This window comes from Trichosurus vulpecula, chromosome 4, assembly GCF_011100635.1.
Source record: "Trichosurus vulpecula isolate mTriVul1 chromosome 4, mTriVul1.pri, whole genome shotgun sequence".
Taxonomy (NCBI): Eukaryota; Metazoa; Chordata; class Mammalia; order Diprotodontia; family Phalangeridae; genus Trichosurus; species Trichosurus vulpecula.
The window spans coordinates 268,803,935-268,824,936 of record NC_050576.1 but is presented as its reverse complement, the minus strand read 5'-3'; the positions used below and the strand labels follow the sequence as shown (position 1 = coordinate 268,824,936).

The 21,002-nt window shown below is 37.5% G+C and overlaps 1 protein-coding gene across 1 annotated transcript in view; it reads left to right on the top strand.

The window, feature by feature from the left end:
- The window catches only part of LOC118847096, a 46,022-nt gene extending 25,020 nt beyond the window's left edge, over positions 1–21,002 (top strand). The window contains exons 8-11 of the mRNA XM_036755700.1: positions 5,298–5,433; positions 11,426–11,532; positions 20,435–20,547; positions 20,991–21,002. Coding sequence (XP_036611595.1) covers positions 5,298–5,433; positions 11,426–11,532; positions 20,435–20,547; positions 20,991–21,002 — 368 coding nt within the window. The remainder of the gene's footprint in view (positions 1–5,297; positions 5,434–11,425; positions 11,533–20,434; positions 20,548–20,990) is intronic.

Here is a 21,002-nt window from a genome sequence, read left to right as displayed (position 1 = left end):
GTCCTGACATCATGCCTAAATTTGCCACAGTGAATAGAATCCCAGGCCTCAAGTCAGGAAGACTCATCTTTCTGAGTTCAAATCTGGCTTCAGACACTAGCTGGGTGACCCTGGGCAAGTCACTTAACCCTGTTTGCCTCAGTTTCCTCATCTGTCAAATAAGCTGGAGAAGGAAATGGCAAACCACTCCAGTACTCTTGCAAAGGAAACACCAGATGGCGTTATGAAGAGTCAGACACAACTGAAATGACTGAACAGCAGCAAAAAACCTCGACTCATTGCTCCTAGTTCTAATTTCTGGGGCTGGGCAGAATAGACCTAATCATCTTCCATATATCCTGCCCCACTGAGTCTTCTGTTCTTCAAGGAAAGCATCTCTAATGTCTTCAGTCAATCTTTGTGTGGTATAAATTTGAAGCCCGTCACCAACCTGATTGTCTTCCTTTAGACAGCCTCTGGTTTACTGATGTTCTTCCTAAAATATGGCACCCAGAACTAAATGCAATACTCCAAATGCAGTCTAACCAGGGTACAGTATGAAGGGAGGGAACAAGCATCGCATCTACTATGTGCCATGCACTGTGCTAAGCACTTTACAAATATTATCTCATTTGACCCTCGCAACAACTCTGGGAGGTAGATGTTCTTACAGTTGAGGAAACCAAGGCAGACAGACTGGTACAGTGAGACTATTGTCTCCTAATTCCTAAACCTCTCAAGGTAGCTGATTATTATGTTGGCTTTCTTGGTTGGTTGCCATATTATACTGCTGACTCATACAATCCACTAAAACACCAAGATCCTTTCAAACAATCTGTGGTCTAATCACAGTTTCCCCATCCTGTCCTTGTGAAGCTGACTTTTTGAACCTGATGCCAATACTTTACATTTATCCCTATTGAATTCCATCTTATTCAATTCAGCCCAATGTTCTAGTCTTGATCTTTTTGTATATAGGAACTAATTCAATGGACTGATCATTTAACTGTGTAGTATGAAAAGGAGATATTCTTCATCCATTTGATCTTTTGTCTGATGTTATCTTGTAGCTTCCCTTTTAATTATGTCATTTGCTATCATTCACATGCACTATGTGTATGATTGAATTAGTTTAGATAGGGTAATCAAGGGGGATTGTGATGGCTTTCAAATGGGAAGAGGTAGAAGAATGGCTCCACTCTAGCCCAGTGTTGCAATGACTATATAAAATAAAATAAAAATGAAAGAAAAGAAGGAAGGAAGGAAGGAAGGAAGGAAGGAAGGAAGGAAGGAAGGAAGGAAGGAAGGAAGGAAGGAAGGATGGAAGGAAGGAAGAAAGGAACTCACCATACAGTGTTGTATGTGGCTTCATTTCAGCTGGAGTTTTTTGGGTGGGGAGAGAGGCAGTAGGTAGTTTAAAAGCACCTGAGGAGGCAATTGAAGGTAAACCTTGTTTTTCCTTTGAGATGAAGACATATGAGAATAGGTGAAGTGGGTTTGAGGCTGGGAATGCAGCTGGGGATCATTAATTATAGCCAGGAGCTGGTCTTGTCCTCTTCTTTACTCCAAGAAATTTGTTTTAAATCCTGAGGAAACTATCTGATTCTCCTTGAACTTTAGTTAAAACCCCATAGCAGGAAATCCCTGAAATAAACAACTTCAAACTCCCTACTTAATAACTGCAGTGCTGTAGCTAATTATGATAGCAAAATTCCCATGTTTGAATACTTTATACAACAAATATTTTTGTAAAGATTTGAATAGCTTACTGTATAATATAACTGTGGTTTTCAACTTCCCCTTAAAAATTAATGTAATATACATAGATAACTTTGTGAGTCCAAGAAAAGATAGCCACCAAAGCAGTTTGATTTGAGGGACACTTGAAAGGCCCCTTTCTCCTAAATATCTCCCAAAGATCCAGTAAGATGGCTAAGTAAGAGATTGGGTCTCAACTCAGTTTCCTTTCATCAGAGAGAAAAAAAATGCTCTAAAGCAAAAGAACATTTCATCACTTTGTATTTACCTTGCGTATATTTTGCACTTATTTATCTGTGTATATGTTATTATCTCCCCAGTAGAATGTAAGGTTTTGAGGGTAAAAACTGTCTCATCTCAGTCAGTCAGTCAATGAACATTTATTAAATGCCTACTATGTTCCAGGCACTACACTAAGCAATGGAGATACAAAGAAAGGCAAGGCAGTCCTTGCCTTTGCAGAACTCACAATCTAATTCCTACCACAGTTTCTGGCACATAGTAGGTATTTAATAAATACTTGTTGGATGGATGAATGAATGACAAGGAAAATATGAGAGAAAAACTAGTGGAATAACTGAGAGAAAAATGTGTAAGCAACTAAAAAGAGGCCTCAATAAAATGAATAAATATTTTAGAGCAAAAGAAAGTGATCTTCATTAGAATAGAGGTACAAAACTGATAATAACAAAATACTCAGCAATTATTACGAATCAATTGCATGACTCTTTGGAATGGTTTAGAAGATCTGTAAAATTATTCAAAGAAGAAATAATGACAGGACCTAGTTCAGAAATTGGAGCTCTTAAAGAGGAATTCAAAAAGGCCAACAAAAGAATAATTTTGTGATTTTTTTATTAAGATTTTTTATTTTTAGTTTCCAACACTCAGTTCCTCATGATTTTGAGTTCCAGATTTTCTTCCCCCCCTCCTGCCCTCCCTCCCCAAGACGGCATAGAATCCGATATATCTTCTACATATAACTTCGCATTAAACTTTTTTACATAATAGTCAAGTTGTAAAGAAGAATTATGACCAATGGAATGAATCATGAGAAAGAAACCCCCCAAAAAACCTCAAAAACAAAAGAGAAAAAAAAGGAGAGCAAATAGTTTGCCTCAGTCTGCATTCAGACTCCATAGTTCTTTCTCTGGATGTAGATAGCTCTCTCCATCATGAGTCCTTTGGAGACATCTTTGAGCCTTGTATTGCTGAGAAGAGCGAAGTCTATCAAGATTAGTCATCACAGAATCCATATTATCAGTTGTTGTGTATAATGTTCTCCTAGTTCTGCTCCATTCCTATACATTACTAACAAAGCCCAACAGTAAGAGATAGAAAGAGAAATTCCATTTAAAGGTACTGTAGACACTATAAAATATTTGGGAATCTACCTGCCAAGACAAACCCAGGGCCTATATGAACATAATTTTGAAACACTTTTCACACAAATAAGGTGAGATCTAAATAAATGGAAAAACATCAGTTGCTCATGGTTAGGCTGAACTAATATAATAAAAATGACAATTTTGCCTAAATTAATTTATTTATTCAGTGCCATACCAATCAAACTACCAAAAAATTATTTTACAGAGCTGGATAAAATAATAACAAAGAATAGTTTAAAACAGATCATGGAGAATCTCTCTAAAGGAGAGGCTCTCTGAGAAAGAGATTAGCAGATTTAGACTTCAAAATTGCAGAAGAAGAAGAAAAACAAAATTTTAAAAAACCAGCAAAAGTGGAAGTACACCTAAGATCTCTAATACAAAGCAACTTATCTTGAATACAGAATCTAGTGAGACAATTTGAGAATTAGTGATTTCCCAGAAAAATACTTAAAACAAAAAGCCTGAATATACTACCTCATGAGATGATGCGAGAAAATTACTTAGACACATTGGAAGTAGAGGACAAAGTATAATTTAGTAGAATTCATACATCATGGACTGAAGGAAACCCCAAATTCAACTCGGGCAGAAACATTGTGGCTAAGCTCCAGGACTTAAAGAAAAGGATAGGAGAATATATGAACAATTGCTTATTGCTCCCTTTCTCTCTGTGCTCTCTAATGTGCTAATAACTATTATAGGTTAGTTCTAACTCAGCAGTTTTGAAAGTACAGTCCAAGCACCCCCTTTTAGGGGGCTCACAACATCAAAACTATTGTTATAATAATACAAATATGTTTTAATTTCGAATATAGAAAATAAAACCCACATAAAACAGTTGGGTGGTCCTCAATAATTTTTAAGAGTGTAAAGAAGTCCTGAGACCAAAAAGCTTGAGAAAGCTGCTCTAATACTATTTTGTAGCTTCCTGTTAGAGTCTACAATTTTCTATCACTTATATACACTGTGGTTACATCAAAATTAGTCAACTTCAACTTATCATAGGGAAACCAAGGCACTGACAAGTTAAGCCTCTGCCATATCCACTATGAAAGAAAATAAAATACAATTTTAGTGACTCCTAAGTCCCTTAAGGTCAATGGTTATTTAATTTTTATCTTTGTGACCCCAGCCTAACACAGTGACTTGCATATAGTAAAGCTTTTTGGATTGAATTAAAAATGAATTCTATTCTTTGCTGAATGGAGCTTAAGCAGATTAGACTCAGATCCAAAGAAAACAGTTAAAGAAAGTTAAAAAAAATACTCCCCAGATTTGGGGAATGGGGAGTAAAAGAGAAAAAAAGTCTCATTTCCTGAGATAAAAGCAAAAGTTTTCATTTCTTTCATGGGAAGTTCTCTTTTTTTTACTCAAAGGAAAGCCCTTTTTCCTGAGTTCAGGCCCCATATCCCCTGCAGACAGCCTCTGGATTGCTTCTAGGAGGGGTGGAGGAACAAGGGAATTTTTACAGCAAATATTACTTAAGAAAGTTGTGTGAAAAATGAATACTTAACTCTTGGCAAGAGGAAATAAATGGAGATTGATTTTTCTCTTCAGCCAAAGTGAACTTGGCCTGCTGCTGAAACCTAACCAAAAAGGATTTCCTTTAGTGCTTAGCAATTCTTGGCCCAATTTCAGAGACTGAACAATCTCTTGCAATTAGGACAACAGCTTCTTAATTTTTGCCTATCTTAGTCATTAGCTAGATCAGCATTTCTCAAATTTTTTGGTCTCAGGAACTCTCTACACTTTCAAAAATTAGTGAAGACCCCCCCCAAGTGCTTTTGTTTATGTAAGTTATATTTATTGATATTTGCTACATTAGAAATTAGAATGTATTAGTATTATTAAGCAAATTGCATTTAAAAGTGCCATGAATGTGCACCATAATATTTACCCACATTTATATATCATCTTAAAGTTTGCGAAGTATTTTTCCTATAAGGGACCTATGAGATAGATAGGTACTGTAAGTATTATCCACATTTTACAGGTGAAGAAAGTGGGTCTCAGAGAAATGTCAGTTAGTAATGATCCCAAATCACGGAGGTTAAAGATAGTGCCAAAGGTCACTAGTAAGTGACCTCCAGGCCAAAAAAATATAGTCAATTAAGCTAATGAATAAACATGGAAATTATCACCTTCAAAAGACCCTCATTTTCCTTACAGGCATCAAGAAAAATAAAAAAGGATCTTCTGAAACTGGTCCTTGGTTAATCAAGCTGCATTTGGCTGATAATGGCATAGATGGAAGAGGGAAAGAAGGAGAAAGGGGTGTATTGGAATTCACTCAACTTTTAACATAGTAAGTTTCAATCAGGGGCCATTAAGAAATTTCCTTCTTACACCTGGTTCAAGTTCATGCTCATGATTCATTGTGGCCATCATCTTCAGCAGTTCTGGGTGAACTTTTCCATAGTCACCTCCTTTTCTAAGGTGGATTCTGGAGTGTCTAATAGAGAATTGTGAAGTTAGAGGAAACACAAGCTCATATAGACATGTGGAAACAACCCAGAGAATTTTTCAAAGCCTGCTTGGTTGGGGCTGTTGACCACTCCCTGACCTGGACTAAGGTGGTAACTATAGAGTGGTAAGTGGAGAAGAGGGGACAGGTGTGAGAAATATAGGTGGTAGAATTGACAAGACTTAGCAACTGATTGGATATGTGAGATAAGAGTGTAGGGAGGGTCAGGGATGACTCTGAGGTTGCAATGACTAGAGGTTGTATGACTAAAATGAAAATTCTTAACCTTTTTTGGGTCATGAACCCCTTCAGCAGTCTGGTAATGCTTATGGACGCCTTCTCAGAATCATGTTTTTAAATAATTGAAAGAAATGTTTGAGTTCGAAGTTAAGTTGAAGTTTTTTTCCCGTCTAAGTTCACATACTTCCTAAAATCTATCCAAAGACCCACTGTCAGATCGTAAAGACTAGGCAGCTAACTGGTACCATGGACAGAGCACAAGGCTTGAAATAAGGAAGACCTGAGTTCAAAAGTGACCTCAGACACTTACTAGCTTTGTGACCCTGGGCAAGTCACCTAACCTCTGTTTGCCTCAGTTTCTTTCTCTGTAAAATGGGGATAATAATAGCACCTCTCTCCTAGGGTTGTTGTGAAGATCAAATATTTATAATGCACTAAGCACAGTGCCTGGCCCATAATAGGCACTGTATAAATGCTAATTATTATTCTTATTAGCTACATGATATTCACCCAAGGTCCTTTCTAGATTTAGGATTTTATTCTGCAATCATTTCTATTCTATGATTCTATAATTAACAGGTCAGAGGGGGTACGTGTGTGTGTGATGTTCAGGGAGGAAGAAGAGTCTCAAAAACTGTCAGTTGGTCAACTTTTGTTCATTGGGGTTTGTTATAGATCTATTACATCTCCAGCACCTCTCTCTTGTTCTCTGCTTTTTGGTCATTTGTCTACTTCTCATCTCAAGGGGGAGGAGCGTTTCTAAAATTCAGATCAGTCCGGTGTTGGAAGCTCTGAGAAAAATTTACTAAAATATGAGATAGAAAAAACATGTCTGGATTTATCTATGAAATCTTTGCATTTACTTCAGTTAGTTTTTAGCTGACTGTACAAGGAAGCCAAAACACCATTTTTAAAGTAATATGTAGATAATATGAATAAGTCACACAGAATAGTGTCTTGGAAGTATTTTACATTAGTTCCTTTGAACCAATTTTGAAGGGAAAAAAGCACAGTAAAATGTTTTCCTATTTGATTTATGTGTAACTTCTAAGGCCCAATAGCCTCTTGGATGCTGATTAGTCATCTTCTTTGATGGTCTTTTGATGAATCTGCAGTCTATTATTGTGTGTACTCTCTCCAAGAATACCAATCACAGCCCATCCATGAACTCCCACCTTATGTAAACCTTGTTTGTGCCCTCACTGATAGCCCCATAAGGAGTCTACCCAAAGTGCTAAGGGTCCTTCCTCTGGTTCTTTCAGCTTCATGCAGATGCCTGTGTAGCGTACAGTCTATCCTATTCATTACCCATCCCTCATTCTTGCTGTGTGACTGGTCCATCTTTTCTAGTCACACATGTCTCTGATGCTATCCTTTACATGCCTTCACTTGAGCGATTTTTTGATTTATGTATGTTGTAACCTACTCATGCTCATTATGCATATTTCTCTTCCCACTTTGGTTCACCCTCAACTTTATTTCTTGGGTCACTTGTGGTATTCCATGACTCACATCTCTTCAGCATCCCCCAAAGACTACACATCTTTTTATGCTAAACAAACACTGTATTTTTTTTTACTTAACATAGTTAACTAGTGGTCAGTCAAATAGTATTTATTAAGCACTGACTCTGTGTTTGGCACTGGGACCAAGCACAAGACCCCATGTAGGGATTTCATATATTCTCTCCTCTGTCCTTGTTTCTTTGAGGTTTTTCTCTCAAAGGTATTTGCTGAAGTATTTTTAAAAAAAGTTCTATGTAACTTTGACCAGCAGATTCATGGCTTTATATTTGCATGACTTTATATGTATAATGGATATTGTATTGCTTGCTTTCTCAATGGGTGGAAGGAAGGGAGAAAATTCAAAACCAAAAAATAACATTTTTTAAAAATTAAATTAAATTTTTGTTTAAAAAAACTGACTAGCAGCACAAATCTTGTGTTTGTTAACCTCTATGTTGTCAGCTATTATCCTGCTCCTCAAATGTGCATTACAAGATGTGCTAATGAGAGTCTTTTTAAAACTTCTCTTTTCTTTTCTTTTTTTGAATTTAATAATGTAGTTAAAATATCTCATAGCATGATCAACCTGTTGCCAACTTTTTCTGGAGGCCTTTCCAAGAACACAGACACAGATTTTTGTTGCTTCCTCTTTTTCATGCTCTTGTACCAGAAAACACTTTCAATGTGAGACAGAGGATTTCTTCTCATTGTTCATCTTCTTAAACCATCGTATCTGGGCAAAGCTGTTGTACTCCTAATTCTTCCTGTTGCTCACTTTTAGAACGAAGTCATAAATGCCTGAAAATAGGACTTTATAGTGGAAATGCAGGAGGACAAGAAATGCAACAACATGAACAGCAGGCTTAATCTTCAAGGAAGCAGGGAAGGAATAAGGATCTTCCTGAGTTCTGGGAAGGAGGCATACATTGCTGTCATTCTCCCACCACTTTGGAAGGACACCCTCCATGGGGTTTGCTGTGTCACTCTGAATAGGACAGATGGTTCTTGGGGTTGTGGTTTAATTTACAGCAGCTCCAACAATTGGAGATGCTGTTTTCATCTCAGTACTGTTTGTCTTCATCACTGGGTTCTTTTTAGCCTCTTCATTATCTGCTCCTGGTTGACCAGTCAGAGAAAAATCTGAGGGGTTTCATTTCCAAAGACTAGAAAAATCTTTAGTGATATTGGTATTGTTAAACCCATCTCCAGCAAATTCAATTTAAATTAGCAAACACTTATTAAAGGCCTATTGTGTGAAAAGCACAAGGTGGAATCTTGCTGTTTAAATGTGAAGCCATCAAAGTGGAAAGATGAATGGGTTTTTTCTTTCCCTCACCTCATATCTTTACAATAATCTCTCTCTTGCCACTTCAATATCCTCTTTCCTCAATTTTCTCCTCCTCTCCTACTTTTAAATCTCAACCTGTTCACCTACCATTTCTCAGTTTATAAACTTAACACTAATTACTTCCATTTGTGGAAAGCTCTAACCATCCACCCTCACTGTCTACCTTTTAGGATGGGATGGGATGGGATGGGATGGGATGGGATGGGATGGGATGGGATGGGATGGGATGGGGCAGAACATTATGGACTATCTTGTTTGATGTTTTCATTTCACAACTAGGGAAGGAAGGAAGAAGAAAAGTATAGTAACCCTTGTTTCAACTGTCTATCTTAAAGAGACTTATAGAGACTACTACTGTCTTTTTGAGAATCAGATATCATTACTATAACTTCAAAAGATGACATAGACTATTGGGAGAAAAAATGGTTGTGTATTAGAAATTGGGGAAAATCCGTTGAGAAATATATTACTATAAATCCAGTTGAGAAAATGGCTTAATCTGAAGTGCCTCTCCCTATCAAATTAAGGAATAAACAGTACATGCTTTATCTCTGATCCACGAGGATCTACTGATGAATCTGTGAAGAATAGGGAGAGCATGAAAGTGACAAATGAGACATGAGGATCTACTGATGAATTTGTGAAGAATAGGGAGAGTGTGAAAGTGACAAATGAGAATATGGCTATTTTTCCCTAGGGAGTGATGAAGAATGTCTGTATTTTATCTGTGATTCATGAAGAAGCTAAGGGAGAGATAAAGAAAGTGAGGATGGATTTTTTTTCTTGTGACAACTGTATTAAGGATTATTTTAAGAGGAAAACCTAGAAAGAGGAGTTCTGTGGACCTATAATAGAATTCTATGAAGAGCTTGAAGAAGCTGAAAGGCTGTGACTATTGAAGAGAAAGCAATGCTAGTGCTAAGGAAACATATTGGGAGGATGCTTAAGAGACTTTAATCATTATCTAGAATGAGTTAGATGATTTGAGTTTCCAAACTAATGAAGAAGAGTCAACTACATATTAATGGTTTGAGAAGGGTCAGGCTGTGATTAGCCATAATAGCCAAAATAGATAAAAGTTATGTATGTTTATTATTAATTCCACTTATTAGTAAATTAAATATATGTATATACATATATAAAGCATTAGGTAAGTTTAATATTTAATTATGAATGTTATGTTTGTTCAATCATGTTTGACTTTTTGTGACCCCCCATTTGGGGTTTTCTTGGCAAAAATACTGGAGGGGTTTGCCATGCCCCTCTCCAGCTCATTTTGCAGATAAGGAAATTAAGGGAAACAGGATTAAGTGACTTGCTCAGGGTCACACAGCTACTAAGTGTCTGAGGCCAGATTTGGACTCAGGAAGCTGAGTCTTCCAGATTCTAAGCCAAGTGTTCTATCTACTGTGCCACCTAGCTGCTCTTAAATATGGATAAGTAAAAGTAATTACTATTGGAGAATTAATATTTAATAATCTGGAGTGTAGGCTCAAGCTAATTAGTTCATTGATGGCTTCCTTATGACTCAATTAAGATCTCATCTTCTATAGGAAGTCCTTCACAAACCCTGTTAATTCCAGTGCCTTCCCTCTATTAATTATTTCCTCTTTATCCTGTATATAGATTGTTTGTATATATTTGTTTCTTTCTTGCCTTTCCTATTAGATTTCAAGCTCCTTGGAGGTAGGGATTATCTTTTGTTTCTTTTTGTATCCCCAGTGCTTAACTCAATCCCTGGCACACAGTAGGTGCTTAATAAATGTTTAGCGATTGACTGATTGAGGTGGGAAGTTAATAAATAAAACAACATGACATACTCTAAAATTACTTTAAAGTTCAACAATACAAAAGCAATGAGTCAAGTGGCAGGCTGAGACTGGGTGACCTATAAGTGAATATGATCACACTCCAAGTCCCATTTTAACTTGCTAAATGTAGGGGTGTTGCCTTCCTCTCAAGCTAGGTGGAAGGAAGGAAAGGAAGGAAGAGAAGGAAGGGAGAAATGAATTTAAATTGGATCCCAGAGAAGAAGCTTAAGGAAGATAAGAATTTTATTCAATCCGTCTATCAATCAATCTATGTGCCAGGTACTCTTCTAGGCACTGAGGATAAGACAAAAGTAAAATAATCTCTTGAGAAGCTTACATTCTACCTGAGAAGAAACATATAAGGTTATATAAGACAACCATTAATAACTACAAGGTAATTTGCAGTGTGTTTGTATGGGCTTCTAATTTGTGGGCCAGGTTTTAAAGACACCAGGCTTAGAATCTATCAGATTATAAATCTGACCATATTCCATGATATTTAGCTCCCAAAGTTGTATGTGAAAACTGTTTGCCCTCGGAAGAAAACATAAGGAAGAACAAGAGAGAAGCACAAACAGGACAGCTTTTAAAATTACAGGTAGAATTTACTACATAATTAAAAAGGAAAGCAAGTTGTAAATAATAGAGATTGCAGCTTCATGTACAATCCTCTTTTTCAATTCTACTGTGTATATGGAAATTTCCATTTTATTCAGTGTTTATTAAGTTTAGAATAACAAACTTTTTTTTAAGAAAAAAGAGGAAACAGCTCAGAGAACAATTTGTCAATTGGGGGAGGTAGAGGAGGAGGCCGCTATAGTGGTGTGCTGCAAATACGAAAAGGCAACACTTAAAAAGAATTAGACTGTATTCTATGAATAACCATATTTTGATCTAAAATAGTTTTATTTTTTTCATTTTTAATACAGTCTTATAAAATATTCTGACCACTTAAGGGAAATAGATCTTGGCAATAATGTTCTGGGAGAAATTGCTGCTACTCATATACTGGAAGCATTAAAGGAGAGAAAAAAAGGTAGAGTATTTCTATTTCCTTACCCTACTGAATTCCTCTATTTTAAAAATGTCATATTATTCACTGCTCTATAACCTTTTTTGCTTACAAAGCAATGGACTGAGGCACAAGGTGGTTAGAAAGGACAACCATAACTGGCCCCATTTTGCCTGTTGATTTGCAAAGTTGTACATTTCTGTTAGTTTCATTTCTCTTTCATTTTTCTGTGCTCAATCTCCTCACAGCCTTCTTGAAAAGACATAGTAAGTTCATGTTTAGTTAGACACAAAACACCCAGAAAGCTCAAAAAAGTAGTGTTCTAATAACACATAAAATGAGAACCAAGGTTCATTTCTTATGGCCTCCAAAATACTATAAGATGTTCCAGTGTCATGTGAATCATCAAAAAATGGTAAAATTGCATTCAGTCTTGTTTGTGTTAAGTGTATTTTATTATTGAATTCCAAGTCTTTGAAAACTGATAATATACATGGATATAGTATAGAGAGTAAGACAACCGCTATTTTTGTGAGGACAGGCTCCTTCTTGACTCAGCTAAGTCAGGAAAGTAGCATAGGAGGCAAAGTAGGAGATCCCACTTGCCAGTGCATGGTGGGAGCAAGGAACCTAAACATGGAAACTAAATGGCTACTATTAGACTCTGATAGATAGCTCAGCCTTGTACATAGGAGGCACTTGATAAATGATTGTTTCCTTCCTTTGAAAAAGATGAATTAAATAGTCAATTTCTTAACCTGGCCCTATACCTTGTCTCCCAATCCAGTAGTAATCAGTAATGATTATCCAGCCTTACTCCTGCTCCATCAATGGGCTTTCCCATTTCTTTGATTTTAGCATCCCAAAAAAACTTTGCTGGCAACCAAAATGCAAGGCACAATGTCTAAAGCCCAGACATCCAATACGAGTCTTAGGGATCAAAAGTAGCCCAAATGTTCAGGGGGTACCCACCCAAATATTTACCCCTCTCCCCAATTACCTAATTAGTAAACATGAGTTAGTAAGTCTGCCTGACTAGCTGTCTGCTACTATCACTGCATAATCTTAGCTCTGGCCAGGTGTTATTCCAGGCATCAGCTTTATAACTATAATTGTTAAAAATAATTCATTTGAATTTTTGATATTGTAGCCCATGGATTAAAAACCTTTGTCTAGGCTTAGTTCTTTGAAGCAGCTTGTCTACATTTAGGATAATTTCTGGGGAGGAGAGGAGTGGTCTGTGGAATGGCAGCATAGGCTCACAAATATTCTATGTGTGGATGACAAAGTGAAAGATTAATACATACGGTCCCCTCATCTTATTTTTTTCCGATAAAAATAGAACAAAAATAATAGTATGTGTACATATTATGTATGTATATAATAGTACTTAATGCCTAGAACACACAGAAAGCCTTAATAAATTCTCCTTCTGCCTATCTATCCATCTGTCTTTATCTGTCTACCTGTCTATATCTGTCTACCTTTCTACTTATTCTTTCTTTACATCATCTATCTATATTTCCCCTATTTCTTTCCAATCTTCTTGTTTAGTTACCTCAGAAAAATCATACTCTCTCTTCTAATATATAAATATATATATATGTATATATATGTATATATTGTATATATAAAATCTTTCCCAGGAATGGTTGGTTATGTATCCTAAGCTCAGCTTCCTTTCCTGTGTCACTTCTAGAGAGCATGTAATCTAGGACTATCATGGTGCTAGGTGAGACAGGAACCCTGCAAATGAAGCAGGTGTGGGAGGTGGAGAGTGGGGAGAGAGTATCATAAGATCATAGATTTAGGGCTAGAAGGGACCTCAGAGGCCATCTACTTCAACCCTCTCATTTTACAGATGAGGAAACTGAGGCAAGGAGAAGCAACATGACTTGTCCCACTTGGTAGTTAAGTGCCAGGACTGGGATTTGAATCCAGGTGCTCTGGCTCATTTCTAGCAGGCTTTCCATTGCGCCATCCTGTCCACTGTAGTTTTTTACTTGGCATTGGGTTTGGGGTGGAATGGATGCTGAAGTACTCAGGTAGAGAGATTAGCCTTAGCAAGGAAGAGGGATAATTTTTTTCCCTTGACAGAAAGAGAAGGGGAAAAAAAGATAGAGTCATAATGCTGACTAATTTTGAGAACTAGTGGTGGATAATTAAGGTGATGGCCAGCTAAAGAGTGGTCTCAACTCCTTATCAAAATGGGAATCTAGGTCAGCTGGAGTAAGTATGGTGGGTGGGGTATGATGGCAGGCACAAGGAGAGCAGAGTCTGGAATGGGTTATCTAGAGCAGAAGAGAGGGGAGAGTAGGGTAGAATCAGTGAATCAAGCACTGTGGAGGGTCCCCCTGAGGTTATGTACCATGAATTTATAGTGAAGGTGACTTTGACATCCATCTCAATTTAAGTTAAGTATGAAAGGGGATCTTTACATCTTCCCCTCTTTCTCAGCCCTGAGGGATCTTTTTCATTAGGGACATCATTATAATGTCAACTAGTTGTGTAAAGTTTCATATGTGTTGACAGAAAATAACTGTCATGTGAACCTTTGGAGCCGCAAAGTATTGTGCTAATGTCTCAGTGTTTTAATCTACATAATGAGTGGATAATTATTGACTATTCACCTAAAAGCTGGAAATGCACATTCAAAGTACTTAAAACTTTTTTTAAAAATTTGTAAAGATGTTCTTTTTTACATTATAAATCCAGAGGGCCTACATAATTTCCTTTGTAACAAAGAAAAACAATTAAATGAAGCAGACTGGAAAAAATAAGCTTTAATACAGTCAATATTCCTCACTCATAGTTCCCTTCTTTGTTGAAAAAAAAGAAGTGTTTTATTATCTGTTTTCCAGGGTCAAGATTAGTCTTAGCGATTAATCTGAGTTTAGAGGACTTTTAGGGTTGTTTTTCTTTACATTATTATGTTGTTGTTTAGTCATTTCACTGGACTTTTTGTGACCCCATTTGCAGTTTTCTTGACAAAGATACTGGAATGGATTGCCATGTCCTTCTCCAGATCATTTTACAGATGAGGAAACCGGGGGCAAACAGGGTTAAGTGACTTGTCCAGGGTCATGCAGCTAGTAAGTGTCTAAGGCCAGACTTGAACAGAGGTCTTCCTGGCTCCAGGCTCAGCAATCCATGTACTGCACCACCAGCTGCCCCATTACCTCATTATATCACTGCACTTTTACTTTATTCTATATCGGTGGCATGATGAGTAGAGACTGAGACTCAGAGTCAGGAAGATCTGGGTTCAGATTTGACCTCAGGCACTTTACTAGCTGAATGACTCTGAGTCAGTCACTTAACCTCTGTCTGCCTCAATTTCTTCATCTGTAAAATGAGGATAACAATAGAACCAATCTACCACAGCTGTTTTGAGGATAAGATATTCTTATAGTTAATAATAATATTTTTACCAGTCCTTCCATGTTTCTCTGGATTCCTCAGGTTCATTGTTTAATGTGGTGGAATGATATTCCATTCCATTAGCTTAACATTTGTTAAGTGATTTGTAATTTGTAAAACTATTCCCCAGCTGACAGGCACCCTTTATTTTTGTTGTCGTTGTTTTTCTACCACAAAGAATAAAGCACATTTTAAGAAGCGATGGGAAAAAACCAAAGGAAAAAGAAACAATGGGAAATGTTTTGTTTATCATCCAAGGGACAAAATATGGAATCATGTTGAATGAGTTTCTGTTTTCCATCTACACCTTACCTTACCCTGAAATGATTTCAGATACACTGAGGGAGTCAAATGAAGCTGTAGACATAAACATGAAGAACTGGCTTCTCAAAATGATGTTAATTAAATGGATTTTTATGGGTAAAATACACTTCCTCTTACTTCTAATGGCACCATTTTCAATGCAAAATAATTAGGGAAAATAGAAGTTTTGCTCAGAGAAGAGGGCCTATATTGCTGTTTTTCCACTGGAAAATAAACAGTTTCGTTTACCAATTAACAAGCTAAATATAAAATGTATCATAAAGTCTAAATTAATAGAATAAAATTACTTAATTGCCTACTAAGTACTCTTTAATAGCCTGCCTTTAATGAAAGAACATACCAGAAAGCTGTTTCTTCAGAATCATGAGTGGTTTTACTTTATTGAAGGGCATTAAGGAGAGTTGGAATAGCTCACACATTTATATACTGTGTTAAGTCATACAGAGCACTTAGGCAAACTAAGTTTTTATGGCACTCTTTTGGGGGTTAGTAACAGGCAGTGTGGTATATAGAAAAGAAGGCAGGATTTGGAGTCAGAAGACAAGAGTTAAGATCCCAGACTTCCATGACCTTGAGCAAGAAGAGTTTCCCTTCTTCAGGGCTTAGTGTTTTCACTCCAGCAAAATTACAGGGATTGCATTAGATCATCCTGGCCCCCAGTCTTGTTGCATCTTTTTAAGGGTATTCAGAGATTTCCACAAAAAAAGTAAACCAGCAATGATGCTAAATACAATAGGTCTTTTTATTTGAGTGCCTTTGATCTCATTCAAGGGAAAGTACTTAACTTGGAGGGGTAAGGCAGCATGAAGAGGGGAGAAAAGAAAAGGGGGAGCAAGGACAAATCATCATCATTGTCACCCAAATACAAAGATACAACCAGACCCATGGAGGGGATGGGAGATACAGGGTCCAGGCCTGGCAGGAAGAGGAAGGGTATCAGAAAGGCAGGCAAGAGATGCCCCCCTGACATTTTCTACAACACTCCTGCTATTGCACACAGCACAAATACAAGGAAATGAAGAGCTTTCATAGGGAGGGGCAGGATCTTACTCAGCTACATCTGATTTTTTTTTCCCATCTCTGACTGGGAAAGAGGAGGGAATATCCATTAGCAAAGTTGTACATGTGATGTTTTCAGCAAGCAAGCTTCAAGATCTGAGAAGATCCAAAGAAAAGAAAAGATGGAAAAGTGGGGGCAGGGGACCAGACAGGAAGAGGGAACACAAGCAGCTTGTAAAAAGGATAGGTCTTCCTAAACTCCAATCTCAAAGGATCCTTCTAGCTCTAAATTATGCAAACATATATAAACCCACTCCTCTTCAGACCTTCCCCATCACTTTTGAGGGCTTCATTACCCTCCCAGCCACCCAGGTTCAGAAGCTTGGAGTCATCCTTGATTCTTCTCTCTTAGTCACCCCACATAACCAATCGCTTGCCAGACCTCATTGTTCCTATCTCCACATTTCCCTATTATATCCCCTTCTCTCCACCTACTCAATCACTGTCTTAGTTCCAGTCCTCTTCAGCTCTTGGCTGAATTATTGCATTAACTTCCCAACTGGTCTGTATGGCTCAAGCCTCTCCCATCTCCAATCCATCTTCCACACAGCTGCCAAAGTGTCTTTCCTAAAGTGTAGGTATGACCGTGTCACCTACACCCTACTTAATCAATTCCAGTGGGTCCTTATTACCACTAGGATCAAATATAAATTCCTCTATCAGTTAAAGCTTTTCACAATTTGGCTCTCCTTATCTTTCCAGTATCCTTATATTTTACTCCTGTCCATTGCATTCATGCAACCATATTGGGTCTACTTGCTGTGCTTTTGTAATGACTGTCCCACCCCTCTTCCCATGCCTGGGATGCTCTTCCTCCTCACCTCTACTTCTAAGAATTCTTAGCATACTTTAGGACTTAGTTCAGGTGCCACCTCTTCAGGGGACCTTTCGTGGCTAATACCCCAGCTGCTATATTGCCTTCCACTTTAAAGTTACCTGGAATCTATTCTTTTTAGCGTATCTTGTATATACCTATATATGGACATGTTGTCTTCTTCATTAGAATGTAAGCCCCTTGATGCCCATCAATTGGGGAATGGCTGAACAAGTTGTGGTATATGAATGTAATGGAATATTATCGTGCTATAAGAAATGGGGAAGATAGGGACTTCATAATAACCTGGAAAAACCTACATGATATAATGCTGAGTGAGTGGAGCAAAACTAGGAGAACATTGTACACAACCACAGATATACGGATTCTGTGATGACTAACCTTGGTGGACTTCGTTATTCTCAGCAATACAAGGTTTAAAGACAACTCCAAGGGACTCATGATGGAAAGAGCTATCTACATCCAGAAAAAGAACTATGGAGTCTGAATGCAGATTGAGGCAAACTTTTTGCTCTCCTTTTTTTTCTTTTGTTTTTTTTCTCTTTTGTTTTTGGTTTTGGTTTTGGTTTTGTTTCTTCTTTCTCATGATTCATCCCATTGGTCATAATTCTTCTTTACAACTTGACTATTGTGTAAATAAGTTTAATGCGAAGTTATATGTAGAAGATGTATCAGATTCCATGCCATCTTGGGGAGGGAGCGAGGAGGGGAAGAAGAAAATCTGGAACTTAAAATCATGCAGAACTGAGTGTTGTAAACTAAAAATAAAAAATCTTAAAGAAAAAAAAGAATGTAAGCCCCTTGAGGGCAGGAACTGTTTTCAATTTTTCTTTGTATCCTCAGCACCTAGGACAGTTCCTGACCAACACATAATCAAACATCAGTGAACAAGTATTGAGTATCCACTGTGTTCCAGGCACTGAACCAGGGGCTCCTGGGATACAAGTACGATAAATGAAATAATCTCTATAAGCCAGTACCTTACATTATATGGGAGGAGACAATAAAAAATACACACATAGACATATATACACATGTATGTGTTTTCAGAATAAATACCAAGTAGTGAAATATAAGGTAGGACAACAAATACAAGGTAATTTGAGATGCAGGGCGCTATTAGTTGAGGGGACCAAGATAGACTTCATGTAGAAGGTGACTCTTGAACTGAGCCTTGAGGGAAGAGAGTGATTCTTCAAGATAGAGGTGAGGAAGAGGTGCTTTTGGGGTAAGAGAGATAGACAGAAATGGGAAAGAGTGTCATGTGTAAGGAACAGAGGGATGGACTTTTAATCGGATTGCAGAGTGTGGCTAGGAAAACAAGGTCTAGCTAGTCTGGAAAGATAGGTTGGGGCAAGGATATGAAGGACTTTAAAAGCTAAACAGAGAAGTTTCTGTCTTATCCTAGCGGCAATAAGAAGCCATCAGAGCTTATTGAGTATGAAGTTCATTCCCTTGAGCTTAAAGAAATCTTAAGCTAAATCTGAGCTTAAGGAAAATCATTTTGATGCCAGTGTGGAGGATGCTTTGGGGTGATGAGAGAGTTGAGACAGGAAGTCGAATCAGAAGGCTGTTGCAATAATCCAGGCAACTAGTGAGGAGGGATTGAACTAAAGTATTAGCTATGTAAGTGGAAGAAAGGGAAGATTTGAGAGATGGAGAAGTAGAAATGGCAATATTTAGCAAGTGATTGGATTGTAGAGTGAAGAAGAATAAGAAGTCAAGGTCACAAACCTAGCAGACTAGAAGATTAGTGATGACTTCAACAGAAAGAGGGAAGTGTAGGTAAGTTAGAACAAAGATGATGAATTTGTTTTGGACTTGTTGAGTTCAAGATGTCTCCAGAACATTCTAATTTGAAATTATGTTCCAAAAAGGAAGCTTTTGATATATGCTTGCTGATTGATTGATTATTTGAATTAGTAAAGGGACAGCATTAAGTTTAGGGCAGCTAGGTGTCACAATGGATAGAGTGCTAAGCCTGGAGTCAGGAAGACTCATCTTTCTGAGTTCAAATCTGGCCTCAGACACTTAGTAGCTGTGTGACCCTGGGCAAGTCACTTAACCCTGTTCGCCTCCATTTCATCATCTATAAAATGAGCTGGAGAAGGACATGGCAAACCACTGCAATATCTTTGCCAAGAAAACCCCAAGTGGGATCATGAAGGAGTTGGATACGCTTAACAACAACAATAATTAAGTTTCATCTTTTAACTTAAAATGTGTTATCATTCATCTTGGTGAAAATTTCCATGTTCCCTAAAAGTGGAGAGTTATATGAAAAGAAGGGTTATTACATAGAAGAGGAAATTATATGGAAGTCTTCCGATTGACCCCAGAGGGCAGAACTAGGAACAAATGATGAAGGTTGTGGAGAATCAGGTTTTCAAAGTAAGGGAAAACTGTCACAATTGAAGCTATCCAAGGTAGGATGGGTTGGGCACCTTACAAATGAATAATTATAAGAACTAGAATTTATATAGCACCTTGAGATTTACAAAGTGAATTATTTATAGATGGGATCTCATTAATTCCATGCAACAACCCAGGGAGTTAGGTGCTATTATCACCCCCTTTTTAAATGAAAGCTGAGGGAGGTTAAGTGACTTGACCAGGGTCATACAAATAGTGCCTGAAGCGGGATTTGAACTCAGGTGATCCTGACTCCAAGTCTAAGACTTTATCTACTTTATCACCTGGCCATTTACTGTGGATTCCCTTCATTGTAGGTCTTTGAACAAGCCTGGACTACACACTAGGGATATCAAAGAGGTGATTTCTATTCAGATTCAAATTGGACTAGATGGTCTGTGAGACTCATTGAAGAGGCTCAGGATACCTCTGTCTTCAGGGATTTGCAGGGCTACATGTGGAAGAAGAATTACTTTTGTTACACTTGACTCCAGGGGACAAAGGCTAATAGCAATAGATAGAAGTCTCATGGAGTCAAATTTAGGCTAGATGTCTGGAAAAATTGCTAACAATAGAAGCATCTATAAGTGGTAATGGGTCCTACCTCCTGGAGGTCTTTAAGCAAAGGGCAGACGACCACTCGTCAACTATGTTGTAGAGAGGAATCTATGAGTCGTAGGTTAAACCAGATGACCTATAGGTTGAATTTCTATCACTGAAATTCTATGATTCTGTAACTTACAAAAGGGAGGAAGAACACATAGTTAGCAATAATACAGAAGGAAAATACGTACACCTCACTTTCCTATCACAGAAAAAACTAGATGCTGTTTCAGATGGAAAATGAACATCCTTTCTTCCTTTCTTTTTCTGGAGGAAAACTGCCAAACTTACAAATTATAGTGACCCCACAGATTTCTTCAGATACCTTCAGATCCATCTGGGAAAACAGCAAGAAGTCTGGCTCTGCCCATAAGAAAAAAAAGAAGGTAAGCAAAGAATACTCTACCTGTTTGGGTAAGTGGATCATCATCAGGAAGGACACATGAAAGTTAAGGAGTGCAGCTGGTAAAGACAACAGGAGTGAGCTGTCAATATATAATTATAACAATCACAGCACTTGGTCAGACCCATCCACTCCTACATTCCATCTCTGGACTTGGCATCCTCCCACATTGCATTGGAGGTGCATAGCACCTCCCAAAGGTTAGGAACACACTTCTAGGACATCCCAGTTTCACAATAATCAACTATGAATCTATATCTATGAACTTATCCAAACTTTTTTGAATTTAGATTTATGAATTGAATTATTATGGTAAATATGGTATTATGCTAATTCCATATTATGCTAATTCCATAAGTTGATTACCTATTATGGGAAAGTAGCCTCTTTACATTAAGCTTATGTTTCTTTTTCATTATTTCACAGGCCAAAAAATAA